Source organism: Vicia villosa, linkage group LG4, assembly GCF_029867415.1.
Source record: "Vicia villosa cultivar HV-30 ecotype Madison, WI linkage group LG4, Vvil1.0, whole genome shotgun sequence".
Taxonomy (NCBI): Eukaryota; Viridiplantae; Streptophyta; class Magnoliopsida; order Fabales; family Fabaceae; genus Vicia; species Vicia villosa.
Window position 1 is genome coordinate 10,187,516 of NC_081183.1, and position 25,683 is coordinate 10,213,198.

A 25,683-nucleotide genomic window follows, 5' to 3' on the forward strand; every position below is an offset into this window, starting at 1 on the left:
TAACCATAGTGTTATTTATTAAATCTTAATCTATCTGACTACTTCACTAATTTTAAATAAAATCGTTTTAGTCATAACACTTTATATCATTAAAATTAATTAACCTAATATTCTTTTAAGAGAGAGAGTAATAAATACTACTTTGATATCCCAAATGATAAATCATTGGAGCTAGAAAGTATTAAAATTGAGCAACTCTAATGATATAAGGTAGTAAGAAAAAGTCACTCATGAAACATTTCATGCTTTCACACACTCATCATTAATTCATGCATAATCAAAGATTATGAGCCACAAAAAGTTACATGTGTGGACAAACCAGTAGGAACCTAGGGAAAAGGAAAGAAAAAAAAGGGCACAATAAAAGCCTTATCATACATTTGATTCCTTCTTTTTCTTCAACTTTTACTTTTAACATTAACATTTTTATATAGAATAACCCCACTTAATTAATAATCTTTGGCTCAAAAGAAGAAGAATATACAAAGTTGCTTAGATTTGTGGAAAGTGACATCTTCGTCTTCACAAAAGCACTACCTAGTTAAACTAGCTATTTATATATATCTGTGCACTATTGTTGTTTTCTTATGGCTAGTAAAGAGATCATATGAATATTGTAAACAAGTAGTAAAATTAATTTGATCTCCCTAAGGTGAACTCCAAGTTTGGATTCTTTTGACAGTCTAAGTTTTGATCCTTGAAGCCTCTTGGTTGTATATAGTTGTTTCCCTGCAAAAATAATTAACTTGTCTATTAGTTTTTTATTTTATTTTTAAAGCTTCTTGATTTTATATAATTTCACATGCCTTTGAAAATACATATATAATAGAGATTATACGGTAACAGAATGCAAACGGACAATAACCTGCATCTTTACTCCTTCTTAACTATATATAATCAAGATGGAATAACAATGCAGTTTGTTCTCCGTTTGCATTATATTACTGTATAATCTTTCTTTTATATATATAGTTTGTTGACCGTAACATAATGCAAACGGAGAATAAATTTCACCATCATTCGTTCTTGATTATATGTAATTTCATGTCCCTTTTAAAATATATATAAAAAGATAATACAGAATACAGTAACAAAATGTAAACAGACAACAAGCTGCACCGTTATTTTTTTTTTATTATGTATAGTTCCATATCCCTTTTATATGATTTGTTAATTATAAAGGCATGCATTTAAGATACCAAGTAATTATGTTTCTAAGATACAAGTATTAGCATAAGTGAGGATTAGGGCTTAAAAACCTGAGGAGGGTTCCCAATGTGATGAGATGATAGGATTTCATCTGTACTATGCTCATCAAAGTCTCTGGAACTACCTTGTGTCCATGTTCCTTTACTGTCATAGGGAACAAAAATGATGTTAATGAAAGTGAGTCAACAAAAAACCAGTTAGTATAAGAAGTACTGAGTTGATAGTACTAAACACAACAGTTTGTAATGATTATTTTGAAAGATAAATAATTTATGGCAATGACAGATAAATAATATCATTGAAGTGATTTCTATAAACTTTTGTACAACTTCCTAGGAATATTTTCGGTATTTAACCATGAGCCTATGTAGATTTGGAGTTTATAAAATTATACCACTAAATGCAGCAACATTGTAATCGATTATGAAGTGAGGTTATATATAAAAAAAAAAAATAGAACACAAAATATAAAAATACAACAACTTTTTTTGTTGTAAGAATTTTACATATTATTTTTTTTTGGTTGAGTAATTTGTTAATGTCCGCAGTTTTTCTCTTATTTTATAGTATCCATATTATATTTTAGTGTTTTTATTTTTCCTATGTCGGTTTTTTCTAATAATTAGTAATAGAGTGTTTTCTTCGATTTAAAAATATGAATTCTTAATATGCTTTGTGGTTGTAGTGTTGTTTGATATTACATTTAAAAAAAAAGCATGGTGTAATGAAAATTTTATTTTTAGAATAGTTCATGCTGTGAAAATGTTATTTTAGAAAGGCTTTAGCTAAAAGAGTTAATGTGTGAGTGGGTATATTGTGAAACTTCCTCTCTTACCTGAGAACTTTTCGACTTTTCCATTACATTTTTTTTTTATGGATAAACTTGTAATTACAAGTTCCACCATGAAATTTGAATTAGAGAAAAATGATGGAATAGTAACTTTTTTCTTGTCGAAACTGAAATCAAAGATGATTTTGACATATAAATATTTTAGAGTGACTGACTTTTAATTGAAGTTATTTATTTGACAAAAATGAAGACAATGTCAAATTTGTAGAGTGGTTTAAGTTCAAGTTGTTGCGTCATCAATTTGGGGGTAACATTAGAGAGATTTTTTACGTTGGGACATTTTTCTATAAATTGTTTCTTTGGCTCCATTTGGATGATATCATTCCGACTGGAACAATTTTGGAGCGGTTTATTTGAATTGAAAATTATTGTAAGTCGCATTTTAATTTTAATTTAGATGTGGGTTGGTTCTTTGACTTAATTTTTTGTTGGACTATATGGAAATGTAGGAATGAGGTGATCATTAATGGGTTGGTTTTGTCTAAGGTGCATGACACTATTCTAGAATCATGCATGACTTTTTTAATGGGTTGGGATTTATTAAATTGATTACTTGGGAATGGTTTATGACTTTTTTTAAGGTGCATGACACTATTCTTTGGCCGGATTGATGTGTCGATCCGAGACCGTTTTTATAGGTAGTTTTGGCTTGAGTGGTTTTGTTTCCGGTTGCATCCGGTTGGGGATTTATGCCCCTTTTGTTTCTTTTTCTCCTTCTTGTAATCTTGTTTGGGTTGAGCACCCCTAGTGCTTGTTAATATAATCCATTTTGCTTATAAAAAAAAAAACACACCTTGCGATAAATACACCGGATATTCACTCAAAATCTTAAGGTTATAGGTGTGTGGGTTCTCTCATTTATAAAATGTTTAATCTCCACTTTTCTAATCAATACATGACTTTCTCGCACTTATTTCTCAATACTTCCAACTTGTTTTTCTCAAATAAGATGTCTTATTTTTAATGGAATGTGATAGTTATTTTTATATTATGGTTGTCAATGAAGACAATTTGAAAATTTAATTTTATCATATTCTTGTGTTAGAGTGGGATGGTATGCAGTTAAATATTAGCTCTGGATAGTGCGGGTGTTGTGGGAGATGAGATGTTTGGGAGAATAGTTTATGTGTTGTAATAATTATCAAATATTGTTATTTTCTAATTTTCATTTGATAATGATTATGATTTTTTTTTTGTGTTTTGATTTTTTTATCATACTTGATACCATTTGCTGAAAAGTATAGAAATCATCAAGAAAAATGACGGGTCAATTCTCCAGAACCACAAGAGAGGAAACGTTAAATACTCACCCAAAACATGAATACATTGTCTATTTACTTCGCTTCAGTTATATTTTCATTATTTTATCTATTCATAATCAATTAAGGATTTAACAACTCACTCTTGAATTCAACAATCTTCTCCTTAAGTGATATTCTCCCACACCTATTACAAAATTCAACACATGCATGAATAGTCTACCTCTCTTGCGCCAAGCCTTATAAAGCTTTAATTGCTACTGATTCTAGAGAAGTGTGGGAAGCAACAACGGATCAATTCTTCAAAACCACGAAAAAAAGAGATATCATACTTCTATCCAAAATCTTAATGCATTGGATCTATTGTTCACCTCTCTTATATATTCAACCATGTGCTTATTCATAGTTGATGTTTTCTCTAAATTTTTCCCTTATATTAAGTAATGAAGAGAAGAAAAATATGATTTGAGACTATTAGAAATTAGAATCGCAAAAAGAGGCAGAGAAGTCGGCGAGAGTGTTCTAGCAAATCATAAGCTCTCTGATGAGGTGGTGATGGAGCCACAATATGCAGTTGGGGTCCACGAAAACGACATAAGGTGTTGTCTGACTCTGGAAAGTGATGGTGGCGGAGCTCCCGCTGTCCAAAAAATTTGAAAACAGGTGGTCTTCGACAGCGAGGGGGCTACTCAGGGAAGGTCGCTGGTTTCGGGATGAGTCAGTTCAGGTCAATAGTATGTTCATTAGTGGGTTTTTTTTGGGTTTGTTTGAGATTTGTTGGGTTTCAGTAATTATAAATACATATTTCTATCACTTTTGTATGTGAAGAAAAGATAAAGGAAGAGGTGTTAATCCTAGTAGGAGAGGCAATGGTAAAAATTCTACGAAGTTCTTGAAATTTGGGAAACTTTTGGAAGTATATAAGATTATTACACTTCTAAATACTTTGAATTAATGTGATTCATATATAGAGAATGTAAGAGATTGAGAAAAACTTGAATACAAAATAAAATTTGTTGTTAGAAATTTAAGAGATTATTTTTTTTAACTCATTTGTAATATCTTTTAATAACTTTTGAAAGCATGCTCAATCAAAAAGTTGTTATCTCTCTCATAATAGATCAGTTTGATAGAAGTGAATAAATAAATTATATGAACTCGTCTTTCATCTTAATTTTTTTTTATTGTGGATTTACTTACACTGTTTGTTTAACAGGTTATTTTGTTCCTAAAAACCATTTGAGTAAATATCATTATTCTTTATCTCATTCATGATAGCTCTCAACAAAATTCATATTGTTAAATTTTCCACGAAAAGGTATTATACTCCCTCCGTTCTAAAATGAGTGTCGTTTAAGGTTTTTGCACACATATTAAGGAAAGTAATTTTAGTGTCATAAAACATTACATTTTTACATTATTAACCTTAAAATAAATGTGTTAGAAGTAGTGTACATAATAATAGTTAAATGACACAATTAAGAAATTGTAATCGTTACTGCATTAAAAAATCAGAATGACATTCATTTTAAAACAAATTTAATTTGTTAAAACGACACTTATTTTAAAACAAATAAATACGTTTGAATTTCACATGTGTATTGTGCTATCCACATGTGAACTATGTGGATGTATTGGATTCCTATGTGAAATGTGAAAATGTACCATAAATTTGGGAAGTGTATCGAAGTGGTGTATGTGATATTTAAAATTGTCCAACTATGGAGTATATTGAATTCAGGAAGGGTGAAAGGTCAGTGTTAATTGAGCATATTCTTAGCAATATATTATTCTGATACCTTAAAATTTTTAGAAACAAAATTATTTTATATAAACATTTTTGTCTGAATAAAAGCACATGAACCAAGATACAGAACTGATATATGTTGCTCATAAATGTGTATCAGTAACCCATCTTTTAGTTTTCATTTTTACTTATTAAAAACATATTTATTAAATCATGTAACATAAAAAAATTATACTGCATTTTAATTTATCATAATGTTTAGTTGGTTGAGTCTTAGTCCAAATCCAAAGACCATAGATAGGTTAGATTTAGACAAATAAAATATTCAGTCAAATTCAACAAGTCCAATCCAATACAACTGTACCTATATATGAACATATTTTAATACAATATTCTCACCTACAAATGCTACTATATCTTTATAATATTCTCAATAAATTTACTAATAAATCAAATATTTTAATTTCAAAATTTAATATTTATTTTCTCCACACACTAGCAAGCAATAAAAGTGTACGAAAAAGAAACAGTGAATTGAAGATTACTATCTGTTTTTTTCTGACTTACAAGGAACCCTATTTCAGAAAAATAATGTGAAGAGACTCAGAAAATTTTGGTTGCATGTGATAGTCAAAGCTGACAATAAGCCAACTCAATTCTAGACCAACATTATTAGGATTTAGGGAACCTAAAAGTATAAATTTTTGTGATAGTATATTTTACATTTTCCCTCCTAAATCGATGTATGTGAATTAGTGTCACAAATCACAATATTAATAAAAGTTTGACTTTAGGCTAATAGATCTTGATAAGATAATAACTTGTTGGTAAAAGTTTGACTTTAATTTATAATTCAAAAAAATAAATTTTATAAAAAATAATTATTAATATTTTTAATTAATAATAATTTATTCACTCAGCAATTTATTTAAAAGTGTTTTGAGCTGTCAGGACGATAAAATACGACCTATACATTAAACAGAGTCGTCTTTGAATTCGTGCAAAACAAACTATCACAAAATGTATAAAATTTATTACAGTTAAATCATAGTTACTTATATTATTATAAAATATTTATGATGGATAAATCGTAGTTAAATAAAGTTTCTGTATGTTTTGTTGTTGCTGCACACTTATTAATTTATAGCCTTCTTAAATTTGAAACAACTCTGATTTTAATTATATTAATTTTCGAAAAAGAAAGTCACCCGACACTTCTAATTTTTACATAAATACACATTTTAAACCTTTAATCCAACTAAATATTAGTCCACTGTCTAATTTTGTGTATAAATTTTCTTATTAGTTTTAGTAGTTAGTAATCATTATGAATATTTTCATTAGTTTTAGTAGTTAGTTATCATTGTGAGAGTTTTCTACCTAGGATTCTACCCTCTTTTGTACCATTAGATTGACACAAAATTTGAATTACAAATCAAACTATAGTACCAAAGCATTCATCTTTCATGAAGCTAAAATACAAAAAGTACTATTTCACATAGAAAAAAATTATTCTTTTCAATTGTGTACTTTGTAACGGTATATTAAGATAATATTTTAGTTGTTAAGATTTTCAATGATATATAACCTAAAGAGAGTAAAAAAGTAAACAAGTCAAAGTAGAAAAGAAAATTTGTTGCTCTAAAATTGAGTAAGTTGATTTTTAGAAAGTACTATATATTGAACAGTAAAAGTTTTATTTTTGTTAACTTATGTTTGTACATAACAACTAAAAACGCATCTAGGTTAATAATTTCTTTTTACCTTTTTGTACATTTAAAGAACTTGTACCAAAAAGGGTTATCACCCATATGAGGAATAGCTACTTTGATCTTTGAAAAAAAAAAGTAGAATTGGTGAAAATGTATGAAAAAAGCTAAAGTTGTCAGAAAGAAGCACTTTTATGTTTCACAAAAGAATATGGATGTAACCATGCATTCATGCATATATACACATATATATAAATTAAAAAATAAAATATTTCCTTAATATTCAAAAAAATTAGAGTGAAAATTGTGAAATGTTACCTTGAAGATGAATTTCCCCATAGATTGTTGGAAATGAAGCTAATATCATGATCTAGAGAGAGATTATTTTGATTATGAGGTGGTGTTAGGGACATGAAATTCTCATCTCCATCTGTTAAATTTGCATTATATAAAAAAATAATTAATTTTTTTAATCATATAGTAATGTGGAGACAAAGTTTAGGTTGAAATAAATTTGCAATGTTCACTTAGGTCTATAAAATAATTATTTAAATATGTCTATAAAATAATTATTTAAATATGGAAGAATTAATAGGGTGAGTCATAAAGCGTTGTGAGAGGAATCTTCACTTGATTTGAGTAAAGTAGACTCAAAATGTGGAACAAAGACCTAGGAATTAATTATATATAAATTTCATTAGGTAAAATATTATTAGTACAAAGAAACTTTGTGATTTTTATTATGTGAATTATTTACCTGAAGAAGCTGCTGGCTTGTCAGTGTTTTTAACAGTTCTATACATCTGCATAAACCAAATAAAGTACAATTAAGATCAAAATAAACAACAACAACAAAAATGAACAAAAGTATTTCAATTCATCCGCAATTGTGTTCGCAATATAAAAGTAATTTTGAAATCTTGATTCCTTTTGTTGCATTTTGTACTATAACCATGATTGAAACCAAAGCACAATTTAAAACTATTGATGAAATTCATGTAAATCCAATTTAGTTGATAGTTGAAAAAATATTAATTTACTAGGTTAATCCAACTCAGTTGATAGTTGAAAAAACAATAAACTACTAGGTCAATTCATCTAAGTTGATAATCAGATAAACATTAAATTATTAGTTTATAAAACATGTGAATTTGCGACACTTTCTTATTCACCTTTAAAAAATAAATTTTAGTCGGTAGATGAGAAAGATCTATATTTAGGTATTGGAAATTTCAAATAGAAAAAAGGGAAAATAAAATAATGAAATGAGATGAATTTTTTTTCTCATTTTTCTAGGGGTTTGTTTGTTTAATTAAATACTACAATAACAAATGAGGTTGATGTTTGGTAAGGTAAGTAAATTGGTTCTATTATTGAGAAATGATGGCTACTTTTCCTACTTTAAAAATTTCTTTTTTCTCTCTCTCTCATAAAAAGTAGAACTTGTCTGGTTCTGTGCATCAAAACAAACAGATTCAACTGTTCATCTCTCCATTCACTCACTCACTGCATGCCTTGGTTCTTGTGCCTCTTAGAAGATAGACTTTGGATTTTGACAATCCACTTCAGTCACACATAAAGAGATTTTCTGATTTTGTAATTTTGTTTTATATGTCAAGAATAAAAAAAAGGGTAAGAAAAAACAATTAGGTTTGAGAGTTAGTTATATTTTATACCTGTAAATGGCTCTTCACATGAGCTAGTGTTAAATCTTTCACATCCATTAGCTCCAAAACTGACTTTGGTGTTGCTCCTATCATCCAAAATTTAAAAGAAAAATTCATCAAGAATTATAAAAAAAATTATTATATTATGCATGATATATTTGGTTATATTTAGATCTGAAAACTCTGCAGCTTTTACACCGAGATATAGTATATGTTTAAATTGACAGAATTTTCTTAGAATTACATAATTCTAATAAATTTACTGTCAATTTAAATATATGAACAGTCATCTATATGACTGTATCGGATTGACAGAATTTTACTAGAATTACATAATTCTAATAAATTTATTGTCAATTTAAATATATAAACAGTCATCTAGATTACTGTATCGGTGCAGATGCTGCAGAGGATCTATAAACGGAAACCTAAAGGAGAGAAATTCAACAAAAGAGAAGAGATTCACTTTCATGGCCGCCGAGAAGCTCAACGGCGTGAACGAATCGATTATGAAGCGAACTAGTCCACCGCATCCTCGGAGCCCTTGTGTTCCTCTTATTACTCTGTTGTCTTGGCATCATCATTCTTGACCTTACAAATCCATTTCCAAACTCCGAATTTCCAAACTGATTATATTTCTGCTGTTGCTGTTGCTGCTGCTGTTGTTGCTGTTGTAGAATTTGATGTTGATTCAAATTCAAGTATTGAAACTTGTGAGCCCTTAAACTCTCCATAGTTATCCCATTAAACCTCGAAACTTGCTTAACGCCATCAAAACCACTATTACCAGAAGAACAAGAAGGATAAAGAGAAAAATTTGAATCTTTCTCTAATATTGTAGGATTGTAAGGGATTCCATGAAAGGGTCTTAATCTAACAAAGCTTTTTCTCTTCCAAAGACTCTCAGCTTCAGAAGGAGCTGCTGCTGTTGTTAATGAAAGTTCTGTATCATCAATTCTTTGAAAAGTATCACCATTTTTCTTGAATGAAGATGAAAAATCATCACTATGAGATTTGAAACCTTCATGAACATTTTTCCATATATCAAAAGGTGAATCCAAATCATCAACTTCATTTGTTGTTGTGCAAATTGATGAAAGAGCACTGTTTGGGAGACTAATCTGTAGAGAAAGGTCAGGAATCTGATTCTGTGACATTTTTTTTTATTCTTGGAAAAAATTTCAACCTGAGACAAACAAAGAAAAATTAGAACAAAAATATGTAACAAGACATAAACATAGGACAATCAAATTAAGGATGTTTTGTTTAATTATATATTTATTTATTTATTCATTTACTATACTATTGAGTAAGAGAAACCCTTGAAAGAAAACTAAGAAGAATTAAAGAAACAAGAAGAAGATAGAATATATTAATTAAGGTGATTAATTGTATAGAGGAAATGATTAATAATTAATAATTAATAATTAGTAATAATGAAATAAAAACAATATACCCTTTATCATGAGCTTCATAAAACAAACATCCTTGAAAGAATCATGAGAGAGAGAGAGAGAGATATGAGGTTTGTTTCTGGGAATAAGTTGAGTTTGAGAGTATATATAGGAAAGTGACACTCCAACAATTCCATTATTTTTTATTCTATGATAATAATAATAACTCTCCTTTTCTGAATAGTCAAAACACGCAAACACTGAAAAGTTTGGACAAAATTTTTCTCTGATAATTAATTTATTAATTCTCCGGAGACAACGGGGTGAAATATTGTTTGCATTATTGAGTGTAGAGTGTAGAAACAGTAAACAAAGACTGTCCGTACAATAACTACTTACTCCATATACCTAGCTACCACTTCTATCTCTAGTTTTGCTTTTTATTTAAAGAATATAAATAGTGTGTCACAGAGCTTAATCATAATAATGTTTGTTATACTAAGTCCTTGATTTACTTGAATTGACCAGAAATTTAGTAAAATTAAAGTTTGCTACACAATTTTCATAAAAATTATAATGCAATTTTGTCCTAGTAAAAAGTTAGGTCTAGAGAAACTATTCTTCTATCCTTATATTTATGTGGGTAATGCATGAATGTTTATTATACCACATTGGATTTCATATTATTTTGGTGAATCATGTTGAACCTATCATTAAGTGATCAACTCTCTTGGTTCGTGGTTCTACAATTTTAATTTCGCACTCTTTCTGTTAGTGAAGCTATTAATGAAACATCGTCATAAGATCTAATTGTCTTGTCCTATAGTGTTTTAGTTAAGTTTAAAGTCTTGGCAATCATGATAGACTCGTGTAGATTCGAGAAAAATTTGGTTGACTCATGTTTTCTTGGGTCTATATATTCGCCTCACTTGCTATAGAATGAGAAACATTCGGCTAGCCCTAGAATCTTCTCGGCTGGCACTTTAATTGTTTTGAGGTGTAAAGTAAATGTCACGTATATTGTATTATCGTTTAGCCTTAAGATGTAAGATAACAATTAATTAAAAAGCATAAATAATGGTCAACTTGCTCTTAAAAACTGTAACATAATCACTTCCCTTGACAACCGTTTCGAGATGGGGAGATTGTTTCCTATCATTATTTGATTATGTTTAATTTTTCTCTTTTTTATTTTATTTTAGATAATAATGATAAAAAATATTGTATGTTATATTCTCTTATTAATTAATTATGTCACATTCTCTTATTAATTAATTATGACGATGGTTAATAACCATTTCGGCCTACTAGTCTATATTATAAGACACTCCAATTTATTGTACATTTCTTAACAAATTTTTACCTCGATCAATTAATCCATTAAAATAAATTCTATTTTAATAGACGTTTTTCTCTCATTTAATTTTTAAATCACTTTTTCCCTCAGTGAATGTTACCAAATGTGGATAAAGGTCCCCCGAACACACACTCCAAATCTTAGCACCAATAATTTTGTGTTTTATTCATTATAAAAGTGGCGTGTTCCTTTTATTTTTAAATTAAAATAAAATTAATTTTCTCCTTAGTCATCTTTAGCAATTGTAGAAAAATGTTTCTCAAGGACACATTTCGAGTCTCTGCTCCAACAGTTTTATTTATTTTTTATTTTTAAGTCACTTTTTAGCTCGGTTAATTTTAGCAATCGTGGGAACAAATTGCTTATATTTTTAAAAAAATGAATAAGAAAAAATTGAAGAAAAAACGCACCACAAAGTGTTTTTTCCTTTCCAAATTTTACTATTCACCATTTTCTGTTTGGGTTGCAATATCTTAATATTTTATTATCTTGAAAATTTTAGCTTTAAATATTAATGTCAAGGTTCAAGCATACCATTTACCTGATAAAGGAAAATTTGAAATTAATCTTCAAACCAAAATTTTTCAGATATTGTTTTAGCATCTTCAAAACCAAATCTTAAAAGTTAAAAAAAAACAAATCTTAAAAGTTAGTGATACAACAACATCATAATCAGAAAATTTGTTTTCAAGTTTGATTTGTGGAAGAAATTATATTTTTTAGTTTAGTTTAGGGGAGAAATAGCATTTTGTTAATGGAAGGTGAAATTTGGAGGCATGATGAGTTAGTTTAAGGGCAAAGGTAAATTTTGTTAATGAAAGATAAACTTTATAGATAAAAACTGGCTAACCTTTCACCACAGTTGGAAAAACAAACCGAGGTGAAAAGTTGTTTCATTCCTTTTTTTATTTTAAACTAAAACATAATACATTTGTCCTCGGTGCTAAATTAAAACTGATCGAGGTGAAAAAAATTCTATTATTTTTTAATTTAAATTAAAACAAATTACATAAACAAAGTTGTACCTTATTTCCCATCAAAACAGAATAATTCCCTAGTAAAACCTCGTCTCTATAAACCTATGAAGCATCATTTTTAACTAACTTCCATCATATCTTCTCTAACTCGTACAAAGCAAGGAAAGGAAACATGAAACTCCTAAGAAGAAATACAAAAATCAAGTTTTTAACTTCTTCATCACATTTCTGGTACATGAAACATTTTCATCATTTATGTTTCGGTAATATTGTTGTTGTTGAGACCCTAAATTCTAGAGGTTTAATGTTGTTATTGTTATTGAGATTGAGATTGGAGTTTTTATATTGATATTTTTGCTAAGATGAGATTAAAGGTTTATGTTATTTTGTTGTTGTTGAGATAAGTAAAAGGTTTAGTGTTATTATTGTTATTGAGATTGAAAGTTTCTTGTTATTATTGTTGTTGTTGTTGTTTAGATTGAGATTGAATGTTATATGTTGTTTTTGGTGAGATAAGTAAAAAGTTTATTGTTGATATTGTTGGTGTTATTGAAATTGAAGGTTTTATGTTGATATTGCTGTTGTTGTTAAGATTAAATGTTTAATGTATGTCTAATTTAATATAGGTGTAGTTTTATTACAGCGTGACATAGAAATGTTTTGATTTTATAATGTGGCCTAGCAAAATTTTGAATTTAGCAAAGTTTTCATTTTTTACAAGGATTTTGATTTGATTTTCTAAAATTTAATGAATCGTAATTGCATGAAAGCTAATAGATTAAATGCGGAGTATGAGAATGAAGTGATTGAATTTCTTGAATTCGCTAAAAGAATACTTCCTAAAAATAATGGAATCTTTTATTATCCTTGTGGTTCAATCATCTATGTTGTGATAGAATTAGTCAATATTATATATTATGGACTTAGAATGGTGAAGTGGATAAAATCCAACTACGTCACTGTGGTAACCTGCTTTAAAATCTATGTTTAAACGAGTCGCTACCCACTACTTGTTTTATCCTAATTAAAGGACAAGGCAAGTGGAAAATCCTTAAAAATAAGAGATCTAGATAAGTATGTAAATTAGGCAAAGGAAAGGTGGTAGATACCTTTTGCCTCCCTTGTACTCAAGGGGACCCATTTAGTCTTTAGGTTTTAAAAATGAGGTTTTTGGGTTTTCTATAATTGTTGTTCATCAAGATCAATAATTTTGTTGTTGTTCGTCAAGATCAACAATCTTTGTCGTTGTTCGTCAAGAACAACAACTTAGGGAGAGTGATTTAGGAATTGTGGAATTTTGTAGATAATTGTTGATATTTGATAAAAAAAAGTATAAATGTTTTATAACCATCAGGGATCATCATATGATTTTAAGAAATAATTAAAAAAGACAAAATTGAAAGTAAAAGGGGAGCCTCATATGAAATCATCGACCCAAAATAGTTTTTGAAAAAAGGTTTTGAAAACAAGGTTGAAAAAATGTAAGTGTTTAAAATCGTAGAATTTCTGGGTGATAGTTGGTCCGAAAAAATATGGTGAAGAGAACCCTATTTATATAACCAAAAATTAGGTTAAAAATCTCAACAAAAAAAAAAATTACCCAAAAATAAAAAATCCCAAAACTATCTTGGTCACCAATATTAAGAATTTGGACATACTTGTGTCGAGGTGCAAAAAAGATTAAAAATAACTAAAAAAATAACCAAAGTGCACTAAGTGAGATTCAAACTCATGACCTCATGCTTGCAACCTCTACTTCCTTACCAATTGTGCTATCTCATATATTCAAAATAGAGATCCAGTTGAAATTATATGAAGGTTATGTGATATTTCTTTAAATATACAAATAATTTTAAATAAACTATTTTCTATATGTAAGCAGAACGAAATAATATCCAAACCAAGTGTTTTACAAAAAGCCAAAATAAACCAAATACATTTATAAAACCCAATTTTGAAAAATCATTTGAATTTTCTTTCGAAATGGAGCTGGCAAATTTGGGGTATGACAATCACATAGAGATAAAGTTAATGTAGATATGAATGATCGACTAGAAGATATGATATGTGATATTGAAGAAGAATCTTTTAGTAAAGCTCGTGTGTATGATGCTTTATGTAGTGGCAAGGAATATCCATGATATACACACTGAATAATTTTATATGATTGTCACTAATGTTAAAATTGTTTAATTTGAAGGAAAATAGTGGGTGGACGGATAAAAGGTTCACTAAATTTCATGAAGTGTTGAAATAAATGCTTCCAGAAGGTAACACGTGTTGGACTGTAATTATGAGGCCTAGAAGATATTGTTACCAATGTGTTTGGATTATATCAAAAACATGCATGTCGTAATGATTGAATATTATAAAGTAAAGAGTATGAAAAACCCAATAATTGCCCAAAGTGTAAGGAGTCGCGCTACTAGTTAAAGGACAATGTTGCGTATGATGATTACGGTTCAAGCAATAAGGTTCCTTCTAACAATAGATGATCAATTGTCCTCCAAAGAAAAACACATTCATCCTAGTGATAAAAATAAAGATTTAACTCTTGATATTCTAAAGATCCCTTCTTTCGCAACACATGTGCGTAGTTCATATGAATAAAATGATTCAGATGATGTGCCTGCTATTTGTTATGATCATCAAGAAGTGGTATGGGAAAACTAACAAGTGAATATTGTTTATTGTTTATTTTTAATTTATTGTTTATTATTATTTCTAAGTGTTTTACGTGTGTGTCAATAAGTGTTACTATTTCAAATTAAAGGTGTTTAACGATCAGACACCAAAAAATATTTGTTCATGTTATGTTTATTGCTTCCTTTAGATTTATGAGTCAAGTTCCCATTTATTTTTATTTTTTTGGTTGTTTCCTTGTTTGATGCAACAATGTATAAAATATGTGTCATTTTGATTTTGATGTAATAATATATATTTTTGGTTCATAATGTGTGTCGTTTTGGTTTTGATGTAATAATGTATAGTTTTAATTCATAATGTGTACCATTTTGGTTTTGGCTCATAAATTTTGTGTGTCCTGCTGTCGTGTCTGTTTCTGTTCCGATTTTGTTTCATAAAAATATAGTTTATAATGAAAATTAGGTAAAATTAAAAATTTATATTTTAAAAAGCCAATGTATTTCCCCACTGTTGGATCTCCCAACTGAAGAGAAAAGTGAGTCACCTCAACCTATCCCTTTTAAAGGCACAGTCGTGGTAGAAAGTTGAGCTTTTAACCTCAGTTATTATTTCAACCATGGGAAATTTCAGTACAATGCGTCATTTTTAAAATGAAAAAATGATATTGCTGAGATTCGAACTCATGACCAAACAACATTTCACATTGATTAGTATTCCAACTATGGGGGAAAATGGTGCGCTATCCAGTTCTTCTTCACCTCGGTCAATAACTCGAGATGAAAATTAGCTCACTTTTTATGACACCATTCGTTATCTCGAAATCCTATTCGATGTCGCGTTCGGTTTCGTATTGTTCTATTTCTCGGTGAATTAAATTGACCATGTCCTTATTATGTGGTTCTACAATTTCCGCACTCTTTTGATTAATGATGTTATCAAATAAACATGGTCATAAGACCCAATTGTCATGTCATATCATGTTTTGATCAAATTTAGAGTCTTGGCGACCATGATAGTGTTGGCCGGAGATTTCGTTTGGAGGAAATATTCTTTGAAGGATTATGATTCGAAGAAAGATGGTTACTGATGACCATTTTTTATTAAAAATGGCTACTGATGGCCATGTTTCGAGAATGTTGTTTGAGTTGGAGTGAAGATGGTTAGAATCAGAGCTAATTCGAAGTGAATTATCTTTGAGACTTAAACGTTTTGCGAAATACGTAAGGTATTGAGGCCTAACGTGTTTTCGTGGCATTCTCGGTTCTGATCACGTTGCCACGCGTCGAAAGAGGATTCAGGCGGGAGGATTTGAATTTCGAAGTAGTATGTGTAACCGCACAAGGACAGATGGCATCCCAAGGATTCTTGTGGGCAACGTGGCATAAGATTAGTATAGGACCGTTAGGGTCGAAATTAGTATAAATAAGGGTCTTAATGTTAGGATTCCGTGTGTTCATTTTGTACAAATCACTCAAGTATCAAGTGTTCAGAGAACGAGTTCGCTGAGAAATGTACGTATGACACCAACATGATTTTAAATACATTTGTATCTTTCTTTATTCAAGTATCTTTTCAATTCCTTTATCCTTTTTGTTTAACTTTCATTTCGAAGCACTTTACTTTTCTGCATTTTACATTCTTGCACGTTATATTTTTGCACTTTACATTCCTGCAGTTTTACACGCTTTTGTTTACGTTTCCTTTGTCCAAAGTCATATTAACATGTATAACAAGTGTTGTTTTTAAGTGAATATTCATACGATCACATCAGAAACAAGTTTTCTTGAAGTCAGAAAAAACAAATATGAATCAAATCATATCGAGAGACAATTGTTTGACTATGTCCTAGGATCAATCTAGTCGATCCTGCGAGTAACCAAAGTATATTTTATAGTTTGGAGGACTAACGGTTGTTTACCGGAAATCACCGTAAACAGATAGACACATGTAGAGTTGAAAAAGAATTGTTGACTCATGTTTTCTTATGTATATATACTTGCCTCGCATGCTATAGAATGAGAAATATTTGACTAACCCTAGAATCTTCTCGGCTCGTACTTTAGTTATTTTAAGGTATAAACAAATGTCACATATGTTGTATCATTATTTATTTTAAGACGTAATATGAAGTATTGTAACCACTAATTAATATGAATGAATAGTGGTCAACATTTTTCTTAGAAATTGAATCATAATAATGCCCATTAACAACTGTTTTGAAGTGGGAAGATTGTTTTCTATCACTATTTGGTTATGTTTATGTTTCCTCTTTTTATTTTACTTCAAAAGATAATGATAAAAATATTGCATGTCATATTCTATTATTAATTAATTATGACGATGGTTAATAAGTATTTTTTTTCCTACTTGTCTATATTATGAGACATTATCCCAAACTATAAAAACCATTTCTTAGAAACTAAGAAAAAGATGCTTTTTGGTGATGTTAACAATAATGTCCCCAAGTTCATGGAGGATCTCGATTGTATTCAACCTCACATAAACAATCTTGGCTATTCCATATTGATAAAAAAATACATAAGAGGCTTTGAACAAAACTCTGAAGTTTCAACATCAATTTTAGAAGCAAAAAGATATAGTTACATGCAACACTCATGGAGATAGGAACACCAAATATTTCCGTAGAATTTCCTAGATTAGGAAATTATATCATAGTATCTATAGTATCATTCATGAACATTGCCACTAATTTCTCAAGATATGGTCTTTAAAGAGGAAAGAATGGTAAAAATTATCAATCTTCCACAAAAAAGATACTCGTTTATGATTGCAGTCGAAAAATAAAAACAATCTTATCTAACATGGACCTTATTACATTTTCTACTATCGCCATAATTAAACTCACTTAAAAGATTAACTATAAATTCTTTCACAGTCTTAGGATAAATGGGCCAGGATGTATCAGTAACTTTTGAGAGATATTGTTTAACATTTTTCCTATAAAAATAAGCTATCCATATGTAATAACAAATAATAAGGCCCAACATAAAACAAAGTCTTCAAGAATTGAGCATCACTAAGGAGCTCATTAAACTTGCTGCACTTATGTGCATCAATAGATAGCTCAATAAACTTCCACTTGGCTACACTTTCTTCAAAATCAAAAGATACATTATAAAGAGGAACTGGTGAAATGTTTCTAGAAATTTTATTATATTATATATTGGCAACGCTCCAAAAATATTTTTTGGTGATTTTAATTCAAAAACAAGAGGATTCTCACAGTTTTTAGTGTATGTGATTTGGCCATAATACTTTAGAAAATTCCCTTGTGTCTTTAAAATACATGATCACTCAAACGGATACGGTCAAAGAGCTTTCACATTTTCTCTCTTTTACACTCTAAAGCCTTAAGTATTAACATCATTATCTTTGACTTTAGCATCATACAAGAACCTTGAGTCTTCTTGATGAGGACTGAAATAATTCTTTGTTGACTTCCATCATTTGAGAGTTGAAAGATCAAATCCTCAGTGATCATAAACCCTAAGTCTTCACTTGAAAGTCGTTGGACTACAGTGTTCACTATAAACACATGTACTTCTATATTTGGGAGGATAGCTTGATCAACTATATTGTGTGTCTTTGATTGCTTGAGATATCTTTAGTAGTTGCTTGACCTCAAGTATTATCATCATCAAAATTAAGAAACTACTGGTTGACTTACATATTTTCTATTATTAAGCTTTACCATCTTGGATCACTTATTGATTGTACCTGCAAGCACGTAGGTCCATATTCTCCCTTTTATGATGATAACTCATTTCTTAGGGAGGTGGTAAAAGAGAAGGAAAGTAGATAGAAGTTTGAATGATTAAACTCTCTCACACATGAGTAAGGAGTATACTTTACTCCCTTTAGAATATACTTCTCCCCCTTTGTCATAATCAAAAAGACACGTTAATATGCTAGACAACAAAGGTAAATATGCAAACACATATGTCACATAGGTCAAACACATTTTACTAACAAAGGTGAGACATATAGATATAGTAAATAAGATGAGTTTAATTAAACGGGAAAACATTCATTAATTTAAATGATGTGGAGTACAAAGTAATAGCAAAAAATAATATTGCAAAATTAAGAATAAAATAGAAAAGGAAAAAAATTTAAAATAAACTTACAAACAACTAAGCAAATAACTAATTTTCCTTCTCATCATCGTCATTGGAAATGATCGGGGATATGAGTCAGGTTGCAGCGAGCTTGTCTATAAAACGAAAAAAACCTTAAATTGTTCATCTTTTGCATCCTTATTATCTATTGTTAGTTTTGGAGGAGGTTGTTTAGGATAGTCTCGAAGAGAAGGTAGGAGGTATGTTAGGCTCCTCCATATTTTCTACTTGTTATTGTGCTCGTGGTGGTATTTCTGGAGGTAGTGGAATTAATGCCTCATTTTAAATTTTGTACCTCATCTAACTTAAAGTTTTTTTCCTCATCTAAATCATAGGTAGTTTGCACCAATATTTTTGTGCCTAGTTCATTGTATGTTAGAAGTGTGTTCTTCATTTTGCTGCCCACCATATGATGGATCACCGCATCAACCAAACTTTTCTCAACTATATTATCCAAAAACCAAACTGGAGGTATGTCATATTTTTTTAAGTGTCTAGAGTTGCTTTTCCTTGGGAAAAAACATGATTAACCACAGCGGATTAGACGAATTTTTTGGCATATTATGCAAACTGTGAAGGGAATAGGAATCATAGAGGTTGGATCAACCAAAAAATAAATAGAAGCATCAATACAATTAAAAGTGTTACCCTTTTTACTTTAATTATATTCATAGTCATTTCAAGGAAGATTGCAAATGTGTGTGAATTCTTCAAGATTTAAGTGAATTTGATGTTTCTTCTCTTTATAGATGAGGACTTCATCCTCGTATTTGAGGTTGACATAAAAGAATCTCACTAAGGTGGAGAATATTTCTTTGGGTACTTCAAAGATGAAATTATTCAAAAATACCTCCATAAACGCCTGGACAAAGTTGCAATCCTTAAAGATTTTCTCATCCAAATAGAGAGACTTAAGAATTTATCTTTTGGTATAGTAGTGGTTGAAGTTACTTTCTTGCTTCGGGTTCAGAAGATTTCAGAGTGGTAGTATGATGAGGCTTTAGTGGTACGTGCTCTCATTGGTGCCATTAATGATGATGAAGAGATAGAGAAGAAAATTTTCTCTAAAACCCTTTAAAATGCACATATGAAAGAAGCTAAAATGAGATGAAAAGAATGATGCAAAAGATGGGAATAATATTACCTATTTATAGTGTTCCTTTTAACGTTTTAGGTATGCAAAATCTCCATAAACTCCTTGAAGATTTAGTCCAAAAAGTGTCAAGACCAAAACTTTCTAAAAACAAGTCAACCAAATAACTAGTTTTTAGGACTAATCGATTAAGTAATGATGATTTTGAATATCTCGCGCGTTCTCCATTAATGCTCTGATTTGATTATCTTGGGGTAAAAGATACAATCTAATTTAATTTGAAATTTGAAATGAAAATAGTGTAACATCCCGGGCCCCTCGCAAGGCAATCCCGACACTGTCACCTCACGAACTTCTCTACTCCCGTCTCTAGTAAAGTTTTTGCCTTTCATGGAAATCAAACCATGTACCCTGGGGTTCAAGTACATGTTCAATCCATTCCCACTAAAAATTGAACTAGTAGTTTGATTGGTAGTGGGAATTAATTGAACATGTCTTGAACCCCATGGTACATGGTTCGATTCCCACGAAAGGCAAAAGCTTTACTAGAGATGGGAGTAGAGAAGTTCGTGAGGTGGTAGTGTCGAGATTGCCTTGTGAGGGGCCCAAGCTATTACAAAGAGCATACAATTGATTAGTCTAAACGATTATTTCATTGGTTTTAGTCTCGTTTGTCTTTTTGGGCCTTGAGTTGAGATTTGGCTTTTCTTTTTACACCCTTTTTGATCTTGTTTGCACCCCTTTCTTCAAAAATGCTAGAAACTCATACATTTTATTAGTAATAATAATTCTTAAAGGATGAGCAAATATTAAACCACTGATTTAGAGGATTAATCATTATTTTACGATTATTCAACTTCTAAAAAGTGTACCAACTTAAATAGCAAGTAACCTTGATAAAACTAGCTCATTCGAGGCAACGACAAAACAATGATGTAAATCCTTCTATACGAATATTTGGAGACGATATTTGGTTAAACCCATGAGATAGTAAAATCCATTACAGACTTATCTTATCAACCAACTAAGAGGTTAATTGATCATCATAAATCATAAGTTTTGAGAGCCATCCTCAATGAAATTAGTTTTGATCACTCCTGTTGAAATAAACCATCGATAAACATACTTGGATTACAAGGAACGCTATGTTTATACAAAGGTATACATGTTTCTTTACAAACCTTCATTTAATTTGCATTAAGGCTTTATTTAAAACTGCAAAGTATCCATGCAAAACACACTATATGTTTTCACCTTTGGTGCCCAAATCATCTTGTGTCCTGGTGTGTTACTAGTTCTAAGAGGTCTAGGTTACTACCTTTATACATTCTTAAAGTTATCAAAACAAAATGCCTCTAAGTGGCCAAGCTTATCATAAAAGGAGCATTTATAATAGGCCGATTTAATTTCTTCCTATTAAAAATTTTACTACGTGATCTACCAGATTTAAACCCTAATATAACTCTATTTGTAATACCATTATTTAGTTCTTCAAGCTTGCTTCGATCATGTCTAATTATAATTTCAACACCATAATCCTCATCTTAAAAACCAATGACGCATATACCATGGTAAAATTCACAATAAATATAATTTTGGGAGCCTGTTGAAGCGGTAAAATGGAAAGCAACAAAAGAATTGGAAATATTTATCCGGGAAATTATCGTCTCCACATGAACTAGTGCATTGAACTTCCGTTCAACAGTTTCCAAAGTTATGAGTTTGGATTGAATTGTTTAAAGTATAAAAACAGAAAAGTAAATATCAACACAAAAAGAATTCATTCTTCAGAGAGAAGAAACTTATCAAGCATGCATATAATCTACTTCTCAAAAACTTAAACTTATCGACCTGTTATACTTAACCTAGAATACTCATTTGTATCATCCAGTGTCGCTCAAACCCTAAGTCATTTCTAACCCAAAGTAAAGAGAACTACTATATCATCTCGGGGATGACCTCTCAGCCAACCTCAACAACACAGAAAACATTCACATCATTTGTATCGACGATCTCTCAACCGACACAACAAACACGGAAGCATTAAGGTTCGACACCCATAAAGATTGTTAGCTCTAAATCTATCTCTAGAATTCAAAAACTAATAGATAAACATCCTAATAAATATTCAAGCAGTATATGTCTATAGCAACCCAAATCCTGAGCATAGAGCAAAAATCTAAGACAACAATCAACACAGATTTGTAAAACAGATTAAATATAATGCCATGGGCGACAAATATACATGATTTTAAAGTAAATACATATAAAAAACCCAACTAAGAGAGAATACACAAAGAAGAAGATAAATGAACCACAAATCTCCCAGTTTGTCAATGCCGATTGATGAGCAATCTACTCCAGACCATCCATATGCAAGCTCCAATATTGTTGTTTCTAAGCCTCAATCTACCCAAAAAATGTTGTTGATGGTGTTGAGACTCAAAAATACCCAACACATTACCTAAAAATGTGATTTTGACCCCTTTTAATGTATTTCTGTCCTGTCAGGTTCGTCGGGTGAGTCTAGATTCTCCGGGTGATTACACCAATAAATTCTGCATTGTTTAGGTCATAACTTGAGAATCGTAACTCCGTTTTGCACCTGGTTCGATGCGTTGGAAAGCTTATTCGATTTTATATCTAACAATGACTAAATATAACACAAAATTAATAACTTTTCTCATATTTGTTTTGAGCCTTATTCATTGATGAATTGCTCAAAATCGCGCGTTTGAAGTGGTGTCTTCGATACTTTATTGCCCATGCTCCAAACACGCATCAATACCTACAAAATGAATAGAAAACTATTTAATGGTACATAAATGAATCAAAACACGAGTATAAATAAACTAAACGTATTTATACACTAAACGGGAAATTATTCAACATAATTTACACAAAAACATGATACGTGCCACAAAACTATATATACAAAAACACAACAAAATGACACTTATATGAGCCTTTCTATGAAAGCTAGTATCACAAGGCTATTGAAACATTAAGTTGGAACTTTCTTCTTAATGTTCTAAAAAGGTTTAGCTTTAGTGATTGGATAAACTATATCATTAATCTTGTATCTATTTCTATGGCCATTAAGGCTACCCTAGATGGCTACTTTAATTGCACTAGGGGTGTGACACAAGGTGACCCTTTGTTTCCTCTTCCTTTTTATCTTCCTGAGGATGTTCTTAGCATGAACATCACTAAACGTGTATTGGATGAGGACCTACATTTTTTAAAATGAACTACAAACACTACAATTCCATCTCATGTTCTTTATGTTATTGATATTTTCATTTTCTATACAGGTAGCACAATTAGTATTCATGCCGTTACCAACCTTTTCATTACATACTCTCTTGCATCAGACCAAATTTTCAGCAAAGCTAAATTAAAATCTTCTCAGGCTCCATTTTAATGAGAAGATTGGATTATATAACAAGGTTGACAAGTTTCTCCAAGGTTTCTTTGCCCTTTAACTACCTTGGTGTGCCTCTTTTAAAGGCAGGGTCAAAACCATTTATATGTAAATTGTAGCATATAAAATCATCTAAAAAATTTCAGCTTGGAAGGGATCCTTCTTATCGATGGCTTGTAGGGTTATGCTTATTAAATCTGTCATCTGAAGCATGTTTACTCATACAACTCTAGCCTCATGGCAGGTCACTCTTCTCAAAAGCATAGAAAAATATTTTAGGAATTTCATTTGAAGTAGAAATGTGAATAATATGAAGATGATCATGGTTGCATGGAATAAAATTTAAACTCCTCTCTCAAGTGGAGGTCTTAGAATGAGATTGCTTAACATCCTTAATGAGGCTAGAAATCTTAAATTGGATTAGGATATGTTGACTAGTATGGAGCCTTGGGTTAGAATATCAAGATCCAGAAATTTTAGACCGTAAGGAGCTATCAAGCATCACATTTTCTCCTCCATATGCCAAGGAATTAATATTGATTTCAAGCTTCTCAAATGTCATTCTTGTTGGGTTTTGGGTAATGGCAAGGACATCATTATTTGGTTGGATGCTTTGTCTGGCCAACCTCTTCACATGGAAACATACTTGGATTCTATTGTTACTCACGACATTAGTACTTTTATCAAAGTATTACAGTTAATTAATGAAGTTGATTGGGAGTTTCATGAAACTAGGACATCTATTTTCCCATTCCTCCATAACATACCACCAACCATAAACTTGGTTTACCTTGATGATAATGATCAAAGGATTTGGCCTCACTCCTCTTCAGGTTCCCTTAACCTCAAAGAAGCTTATATTTTCAAATCAAAACCTCCAACTAGAACTCATTGGGCTAGCTGCATATGAAGTAAGGACATTCCACCATCCAAGTCCTTATTAGTTTTGATAATAATGCAATAAAAGAATGCTACTAATGGCATGGCCATGTCTAGAGGCTGCTACATGGATTCTTGTTGTCAATTCAACATGGAGGAATTTGGTTGTCAATTCCTCCATGGAGGACTTTACTCTTCTCTAAGCTTTTGACATCAAAATTCACTACCCTAGAGCTACCACCATTAAGGAAGTGATTTGACAGCCACCACATATGAACAGGTTGAAATATAATTGTGATAGTGCTTTTAATCACGAGACTCATAATTTGGGTTGTCGTAGTATATTGAGGAACAATCATGGAGACTTCATCTTGGATTTCTCTAAAATCTCATAAATACCTCCTTCATTATGTTGTGAAAAGGATGCCTCTAATAGAGTATAATAGGGAACACAATGAAAAGCAAAGATGATAAACAAGAAGAACAACAATGATTGGTTATAACTGTTATTCTTTTCTTTCTCTTTCAATCAAGATTACAAGTTACAAGAATAACAAATAACCCTCTCATCCAAAATTAGGATTTGTAGTGTGCAATAATGAGAGACTAGTATGCTATTTATAATAAAACCTAACATACTAAACTAATGGGCTTTTTCAATAATACCCATTACAAGCTAACTTAGGGTACAAGGTAACTTAAACAATTGGATATTACAAACAGGCCTAATTTGAAATACTAATAACCCTAGCATTTCGACTAATGCGTATTGGAACACCTTAGACTACAACATACACTACTTCGACAGCACCATGCGAACAAGCTTCGACCTCATGCATAAATCCCGTCGAACCAGAAGCTACTCTTCCACCCACTACAGTTCAATCCAATATCTAAAAAATTTACACCTTAGAACCTTTTGTCATGTAGCTTTATCAACTGCATACAGTGGAAAAACTTGCAACTTGGCAATGTCTTCGTGATCATATAAGCATTGTGATCTGTCAAAACCTTTAGCACTTGGACTTCTCCATGCTCGATTACTCCTCTGACAAAATGCAACCTCACATTGATGTGCTTGGTTAGCTCATGATATGTTGAGTTCTTCGACAGGTGTATAGCATTTTGAATATCACATTTAATAGTGATATTTTGACCTTGAAGTTTCAGCTCCTTCGCAAAACCTTCAAGCCATAACGCTTCTTTCACAGCTTCGGCAAGGGCAATATATTCTGCTTCAGTGGTTGATAAAGCAGCAACCTTCTAAAGTGTTGCTTTCCAAGTAATTGTTGTTCCAAACATAGTGAAAACATATCCAGGAATATATTTTCTA

General features: G+C 30.6%; 1 protein-coding gene across 1 annotated transcript; it reads right to left on the reverse strand.

The window, feature by feature from the left end:
* Positions 1 to 246: 246 nt before the first annotated feature.
* On the reverse strand, positions 247 to 10,015 carry LOC131594465 (transcription repressor KAN1-like). The gene is made up of 7 exons (XM_058866603.1): positions 9,898 to 10,015; positions 8,908 to 9,627; positions 8,451 to 8,527; positions 7,532 to 7,577; positions 7,093 to 7,204; positions 1,260 to 1,353; positions 247 to 729 (listed from the first exon to the last, which is right to left on the reverse strand). Exons 2-7 carry the CDS (start codon positions 9,596 to 9,598, stop codon positions 634 to 636), a joined length of 1,116 nt encoding a protein of 371 aa, XP_058722586.1. The 5' UTR covers positions 9,599 to 9,627; positions 9,898 to 10,015; the 3' UTR covers positions 247 to 633.
* Between the last annotated feature and the right edge of the window lie 15,668 nt (positions 10,016 to 25,683).

Excerpts from the sequence above, each read along its gene's own strand:
- LOC131594465 (XM_058866603.1), bottom strand. The coding sequence starts at position 9,598 with ATGTCACAGAATCAGATTCCTGACCTTTCTCTACAGATTAGTCTCCCA. Across the intron at positions 8,528-8,907 it reads GCTTCTCGGCGGCCATGAAA|GAGCAACACCAAAGTCAGTT; the intron begins GTGAATCTCTTC and ends TTTGGATGATAG. Across the intron at positions 1,354-7,092 it reads TGGGGAAATTCATCTTCAAG|TAAAGGAACATGGACACAAG; the intron begins GTAACATTTCAC and ends TCCCTATGACAG.